General features: G+C 52.5%; 1 protein-coding gene across 1 annotated transcript; it reads left to right on the top strand.

The window, feature by feature from the left end:
- Window positions 1–5,252: 5,252 nt before the first annotated feature.
- On the top strand, window positions 5,253–7,370 carry GPR27 (G protein-coupled receptor 27). Its single transcript, XM_009469974.2, has one exon. The coding sequence runs from the start codon at window positions 5,355–5,357 to the stop codon at window positions 6,495–6,497; it is 1,143 nt and encodes a 380-aa protein (XP_009468249.2). The 5' UTR covers window positions 5,253–5,354; the 3' UTR covers window positions 6,498–7,370.
- The last annotated feature ends 696 nt before the right edge of the window (window positions 7,371–8,066 follow it).

An 8,066-nucleotide genomic window follows, 5' to 3' on the forward strand; every position in this document is an offset into this window, starting at 1 on the left:
ACCTGTGTCTGGTTATTTCCAGTCAAAATAATCTCCTACTCAATTATGGAGAAGAATAGAGAAGCTTAGCCTGACTCACAATCACATGGGGGAAAAATGAGAGGAGTTGTTCAAGTTCAAAACGTTCAGCTCACTGTGGAGGAGGATTAGTACTGCTGTGGAAGGAGGCTTTCTCTCCCTCTGCAACAGCACAGCACTAAGGGATCGAAAAGACCCGAGTCCACTTCCCTGCTGTGCCAAATATACTCCTCCGTTCTTCTCTCCTCCCTCCCCAAGAGAGCATATGAAGTATTAAACAGCTAGGAATAAGCCCTTGAAAAATGTGATAGCTAGCTGTCAGATACCTCTCTGCCAGAGAGCTGCAGCTATGTGACTGTTCGCCTGCAGATCCGCTGCTGCCATCCAGGAAATCGGGATTCAACAGTGACATTCATACTCTCATCCACTTCATTCGGTGGCATCTGTACATTTTGCACAACCGTGCTAATACTTCCGTGAACAAAAACACATCCAAAATGCTTCATTAGTGTTTTGCTGAGCACAGATCCGGCCTCTGCTTGCCCGTGGTCTTCCCAGCCTGATGGCAGTCCCCAGTGCCCCATCCCCGACCTGACCTCTGCAAGCCAGAGGTGGGGGGGGGGGATCCAGCATTGGTTTAAATCTGTCTTTGTTTCACTGGCATGTACCGTGGCTGTGCTCTGGTTACAGAGGGCACACATGACTCCTGTGCAAGGCAGTTCATTTGGGTAGTACTGTAAATTTTGCAGACTTAAAACTTCTCACACTGTTTTCATGTTAGCTGGTGCCCAAACATTACCTTAATGTGTCATCTTCTGTTCTGTCGTTGTCACAAAGTATTATCATGATCCTTGTAAACACCCACAAACCTACCTCATTATCTGTTTGCACTCCCTCCTCCCTTTGCAGGGATGAATGATGGCCACGGTTATGCCGATGCCATTCCCTAGGCTGCAGCCTCGCTGTTCACTTATCCTCCCCCTTCTCTGGGGTTCATATCGGCTCTTTCCCATCTCACAGTTGGATTTCAAGTTCCCTTGGAAAAGGGACAGCTTTTTGTTTTGCTTATGTAGCACTCTGGTCCCTGACTCACTCCGTTAGGTGCAAAGATAACACAAATAATGCATGTCATCTGGAGAGCTGTCTGGGAATTACGGGAAGCTGGGAAGGAGGATCCAAATCTTTCTTGTGCCAGCATCTGGCTCAAGCCTCCGTTATCCCTTTCTGCGCCAGACTGACCTTTGCATCTCCGTGATTACTAAGCCTGAAAACTTTTCCTTGCCTGAATTATCTGTGATGGCAAAATTGTTTTGGCTGACGGCTCTCACCTGTCCTGCTTCCCAGTGGTGTCTTGGCCATGGAGGGGCTCTGGGTTTGACCTTCAGGCATGCCACACCAGAGATATGTCACACCAGAGATAACACTGATTTCTACTACAGTAGTACCAAGGATACAGGACACTTCTCTTTCCAGAAACATTATGCAGAGCTCTGAAACACAAGAACACAAATAACACCACCAATAATAAACAGCTAAGGCTTCGGGAAGAATACGGGTGACTGGTGGAAAGAAGGCAATATGCCACAGTATTTTCTGTAAGAGCCGGTATTTCAACTGTCTTTCCTGTTCAAGGCAGTGAGCGGAGAACATGAAGAGGCAGCCAATTCAAGTAAAGCACATTGAAAGGTCAGAGGAATCCATCTAGCTTGTGCAGCACCATTTTGTAAGCACAGAATAGCTCTTCATTAAACTCATTTTGTGAAAGTGATTGAAGTGAGAAAGGGAAATAGCTTAACACACTCATTACAATCTCTGGAAATTACCTGTTCCCTATGACTGCTGCGACGGATCTGGCTTTTGTCTGGTTATGCCCAAATCAATATACACCCAGTGTCTTCAGCCCCTGCATGGGCACTGGATGCAGGAGCCCGGTGTTTCAGCGCCATGTCGTGTCCAGGGATGCACCCGTGTGCAAAGGTGCTCCCACTCGGCCGGCGGCTGGATGCCCGGCAGCACACCATGGAGCCGAGCAGCACCGAGGGCGAAGGCTTCGCTGTGGGGATGTCAGGGCAATCCCTGCAGCTCCTTTTGACTCATAACGGTGGACACCTCCCCAGGCACTGGAGTCCCTGTGGGCTGGAAAAGCTCCCTGAGCAGCTCTGCAACAGCAGAGAGCTTACTAAATACCCTATTTCTTATTTTTTAGCCCAATACTGTAAACGTGGCACTGTCCTAACATCCAGACTGAGACTGGGTGAGGAACTTGGTTGAACCTGATGAGTCTGATGCAAAGTGAAGCACCATGAGGTGCAGGCATGCCCTGCCTGCACGAGGCACCCAGCGGGGGCAGGGAGGGCTCTCCCCCTGGCAGGGAGCAGGCAGGGAGATAAGAACAAGGGATGGGGTGTAACTAACAGGCAGAGTTATCCTGGCAGGTCTAACCCCATGTCCTCCCCTTCGGGAGGCGAGGAGCCTGCTTGTGTAAAGACTGTTAATCCCCTGCCTGCCCCTTGTTTTCCCCATTCCTTTTGGCTGGTCCTTCAGCATTGCACCTCTCAGCCAGCCCTGCAAGGAAGCTGGCCCCAAATTCCTGGCTGACACTGCCTATAGCACTACAGAGCGGCCCCATCAGGGAAGCAGGCCTGGGAAGATGGATGAAAGACCATTCCCCGCCTGCTCTCCCCTCACTACAGGTGGGAGAAGGATGAGCTAGCAATTTGCTTCTGGCCTGGCAAGCTAGCAGTGAATTACGGCAGCTCCTGAGCCAGCTCAGCTGCGCTGGCGAGCGTTCAGGGAGAGGAGAAACCCCACCCGCAGGCACGGAGGAGGGAAGCAGGTGTGTTATTCCCTTTTGCTCACTTGATGGCAGAGATCACAGAGCTAACACAGGCCATAAGGTCTCCTCTGCTCCTCCAGAAACCCACGCACCCCCACGGACAACCGATCCCCGTACTCGCGCTTGGCAAAGCGATTCGGCTGCTGGCACCCTGCTGTGGGAGAGTCTGTTAACACGGTCCTGTGTTGCACCGGGGGCAAGAGACGTGTGCGGTGTCCCCAGCTCCTCCAGAAAGACACTGCTCCTGACACCGGTGCCAGGGCTGCCAAAGGGACACCGCGCACCCGGTGCTCAAGTCACTGCATGAATGTGAGAAACGCCTTGAAAATTGCACAAAGCACTGAACAACCCGTGGGCAATTCTCTGTCACAGTAAAACTTCGGTGCAAATGAGAAACCTAACAACTGAAAACAGCTCAGATGCACTGGTAGGAAGCAAAAAGCAGCCTCAATTATCTGCCACTTTTTTTTTTTTCCTCTCTGGATTTCTTTGCTCTCCTAACACTAGCAATAAATAAGAGATACAAACCGGATCCACGGGCAAAAAAGAGTCCTGCGTGTGATACAGATTGGCCTCAACACATCTTTCGGCCAAAGTCTAGTTTTGGTTCTACCACTGTTTAATTGCCAGGAGTTCAGCAGAGCTGCTCTGGATGGGTGGTGGCACGATCGAGGTTGGTGCCTGGCCCCCGTCGGATGCAGTGAGACTTTGAAACCAGCCAGAAGATCCACTCAAAAACTGCTCCACTGACATCCGCTTTTGGGCCGATGCAGATGATTTAATTGCTATCGTTTCTTGAATAATGCTGAATTTCCTGATGGCTTTTAATAGAATGCTCAAAAAGGATTTCAGACGTGTCCTTCACAAGAGGCCATGAAGGAAACTCAGTAATAGTACAATAATTGCATTAGCATCTCCAGCGAGCCCAGGGCCGCGCGGTGCTGCGTGCCTTACAAGACACACAGGCAGGCCTTGCCCTACATAAACAAGGATGGCAAAGTGGGAGAGAGAGGACAAGGATCTGCGTCTCACTGGCCTACATTAATTAAACTGCCCGTTATAAACCTGCACCAACAGCACGGGTGTGTCAGCAGAAGCTCTGTGCTAGTCAGGTCAAAGGTGTTTTACCCAGCTCACAAAAACCTGCCCAGCCCTCCACGGGCGCTGTGTCACTGAGCCTGGGAGCTGGTAAGCCCCTGCGCAAGGCAGAAACGCAGAAAGCATCAATGTGGACATTTTGCCATCTTCCCTTCTGCTTTCTCTAGGAACCCCAGTCAGACCCCAAATGTCAGGCTCCTGACTTGCAGAGGCAGCTTTTCCTTGACGTTCACACTGAAGTGTTCGCCACATGAGCTTGCTGCAAACCTCCCTGCCCAGCAAGGGACCGCGCGCCTGGATGCTCCGCTGCAACAGGCACTACTGGACTCGCCTTCCCTGCACACAGAGAGGGAGTTAAATGGCTATTGAGGGTGGCTAAATCTAGCAAAAGCACGTTAATGAATGCTACACAGGTATATCGCTAACGTATGGACATATTGCATCAATACATCTATGCGGTAGGTATCAATACGTGTGTATATGGGCATACACACACCTGTGTCACGCACACACATACATCAGCTCCATAAGCTACAAACGGCTTCACTCCTCCACCTCCAGAGGGGGACGCGGGGGCTCTCCGAGGCCACACGGCAGCGGGACGGCAGCAGAGGCCGGACACCCCCCCCACCCCACCCGCAGAGATGCCCGCGCTCACCCCGGCCGCCTCCCAGCCCCATCCCGGCACCCACCCCCGCCGCTCCATCCCCCCAGCTCCGCCCCGGGGCGGCGGCGGGAGAAGGGCGGGGGCCGGCGGGGCCCCGGCTGCGGGCGGCTCCGCTCCGCTCCGCTCCCATCCCCGCTGCGGCAGCGGGACCTCCGCGCCGCTGCGCGTGTGACTCAGCCCCGCGCTCCGCAGGGGCCGGGCTGCGCGGGGGGCGGAGGCAGGGCGGAGGGAGGGGGAAGGAGGAGGAGGAGGAGGGAAGGGAAGGGAAGGAAGAAGGAGGGAGGGGGATTTACCCCATTGTCCTCGGCAGGAGCCGGGCAGAGCCGCCGCCGCTGTGCGCAGGCTCGGCCGGCCCCTCGCCCGGCGCGGAGGAGCAGCTCGCCGGCGGTAAGGGGGTGGCTCCGTGCCGCTCCGCGCCTCGCCGCCCCCCCAACGCATCCCCCATCCCCATGGGGCGGAGGCGGCGCCGGGCGCGGCCCTAGCGCGGCCGCGGGGCGGGGGAGCCGCATGGCCCGGGGGGAGCGCGGCGGCAGCGCTGCCCCGCGTCGCCGAAGCGGCCGGGGCGGCGGCGGCGGCGTTGGCGGCGGCGGGAGGGCGGCGGCGGCAGCGGGCATGGGGGCGCCGGGCGGCGCGGCCCTCGGCCCCGGCGCGCTGCCCCGGCGCTGAGACCCCGGCCCTGCCTGCGCGGCGCCGCCGAGGAAGAGGAGGAGGAGGAGGAGGAGGAGGAAGGACCCGATGGCGAACAGCAGCGAGCTGGGGAGCAGCAGCAGCCCGCACCTGCCGAGCGCCGGCGGCCTGCTGAGCGCCTCCGGGTTGAAGCTGGCCACCCTGGGCTTGATCCTCTGTGTGAGCCTGGCGGGCAACGTGCTCTTCGCCTGGCTCATCCTCAAGGACCGGCACCTGCACCGCGCCCCGTACTACCTGCTGCTGGACCTCTGCCTGGCTGACGGGCTCCGCTCGCTGGCCTGCTTCCCCTTCGTCATGCTGTCGGTGCGCAGCGGGGCCGCCTGGCCCCACGGGCCCCTCAGCTGCAAGGTGCTGGCCTTCCTGGCCGTGCTCTTCTGCTTCCACGCCGCCTTCCTGCTCTTCTGCGTGGGGGTCACGCGCTACATGGCCATCGCCCACCACCGCTTCTATGCCAAGCGCATGACGGGCTGGACCTGCCTGGCTGTGGTGTGCATGGTGTGGACCCTCTCCATGGCCATGGCCTTCCCCCCTGTCTTTGACGTGGGCACCTACAAGTTCATCCGGGAGGAGGAGCAGTGCATCTTCGAGCACCGCTACGTCAAGGCCAACGACACGCTGGGCTTCATGCTCATGCTGGCGGCCGTCATCGCCGCCACCCACTTGGTCTACATTAAGCTGCTCTTCTTCATCCATGGCCACCGCAAGATGAAGCCGGCCCAGCTGGTACCAGCCATCAGCCAAAACTGGACTTTCCACGGGCCGGGAGCCACTGGCCAAGCAGCTGCAAACTGGACGGCTGGCTTTGGCAGGGGGCCCACGCCGCCCACCCTCGTGGGCATAAGGCAGGCCACCCACAGCCAGATCAAGAGGCTGCTGGTGTTGGAGGAGTTTAAGATGGAGAAAAGGCTCTGCAAGATGTTCTACATGATCACCTTGCTCTTCCTGCTCCTCTGGTCCCCCTACATTGTGGCCTGCTACCTGCGGGTCTTCATTAAGGCCAGCTCCATCCCCCAGGTCTACCTGACCACCTCCGTCTGGATGACGTTTGCCCAGGCAGGGGTCAACCCCATCCTCTGCTTCATCTTCAACAAGGAGCTCAGGGTCTGTCTCCGAGCCCACTTCCCATGCTGCCAAAGCATCCAGAGCACCCAGGGCACCATCCTTTGCGATCTCAAGAGCTTTGGGATGTAGGGGGGCTTTTCTCTTTCTAAAAAAAAGAAAGATGGATATCATTTTCCATGTTTCTGCATATGATCTCAAGAGAGTGTGACCTGTGGGGGACATACTAAACCACCACCCAGCACCCAAACCTTAGGCTGTAAGAAGCTATTTTATTTATTTTTCTATATTTTGCGTATGCTCTCTTCAGAACATAAAAGGTTGCTGTCTATGGGAACAGGTACTTGAGCAGAACACTCCCAAACCTTAGGCAGTAAGAAGCTGTTTTTCTTTGTGATTGTGTGGTTTTTAAAAACAAAACAGGGCTCCGAGTTTCTGGTCTTGCTTCTAACATTTCTAGACATGATTCCAACAGATACGGATTAAGGCCATGACATTTTTTTTTGTTTTCCTATTCCTGTCTGTTTTGATAAAGGCTTAACAATTTTACTCATGTAATATTTGATAAGGGCCAAGACAATTTTATACTAAAGTTATTTTTGATGACCTCAAGAGGTGTTGTTTTATTATTATTTGATTTTAAGTGAAGAACAAGAAGAGGACGTTCCTAATGTGGTCAGGAGTCAGTTTTTGGTGGGAGCTGTTGGGTTCATTCATTCTCAAATGGTTTGAGTATTTGAAGCAGTTACTTATAACTTTTGCTTGACATGAAGTCAGTGTAGAACTAATTTCAATTTTCTTGTTGCACTATTCATTTGGTAATATTTCAGAACTATTTGTGAAATGTGATTTTAAAATATCAACTTTAAAAATAATCAACTATAGCAGTTTTTAAAACCTAGATTGAAATTCATATTTTACTGCCTTTATAGGAAGTTATCTACAAACCTGGGTAATACTTGTACATTTTGACTGTTTTCTTTAATAAAATATTGAAAACCTTTACTGTATGTAATTGTTTCAGAATGGCAGCATTCTGCTTTGCTGACAAATAACTTGTGTATGTGGAAGGTTGTATGTCTTGTGTCTGAGTAGATTTCACAGCTGAGGTTATTATGGACAAGCACAATCCTTATTTGCTGTTAGATCTCAATTTAGGTGTTTATACCAATAAAAGTGACTAAAGCTATTTTTAAGAAGACTTAAGTTCATGATGGGCAACAGGTTTAAATAGCACAATTCCTTGTGTCTGCTGAAACCAAATTTCTGTTTTAGCTAACAGCTCCTCTTGTTAATGATTGATAGAAAAAAGTGTATAACTGTGGATCGCTGATTTTAGTTGGCAAAGCAGGTTTTTAACATGGTGGCTTGGTTAATACTGTACTCATTTGTAAACTGTATTCTTAATGGGTAATTTATTAAGCATGGCATTTTAAACCTGCTTTATTGTTCTACAAAAACTTTCTCAGTATTTAAACTGTCAGCCTGATGGCAGAATCCTGACACAACTTTTTAGCCATCTCGGAGGAAGCTGTGCCTGACGTGCTTGCTTTCTGATGTATCCTGTAACATTTAACAAACATCGATCATCACACTGCTGGAACAAGTTGCACACAAAATGACAGAGATAAGCTCAATTTCCATGAAGAAATTTGCGTCTGTGCTAAGAGTATTTCTGTAGAGAGTAGTCCAAAGTTGTTA

The sequence above is a fragment of the Nipponia nippon genome, unplaced genomic scaffold, assembly GCF_047370975.1.
Source record: "Nipponia nippon isolate SJK-2023a ecotype South Korea unplaced genomic scaffold, ASM4737097v1 scaffold_9, whole genome shotgun sequence".
Classification (NCBI taxonomy): Eukaryota; Metazoa; Chordata; class Aves; order Pelecaniformes; family Threskiornithidae; genus Nipponia; species Nipponia nippon.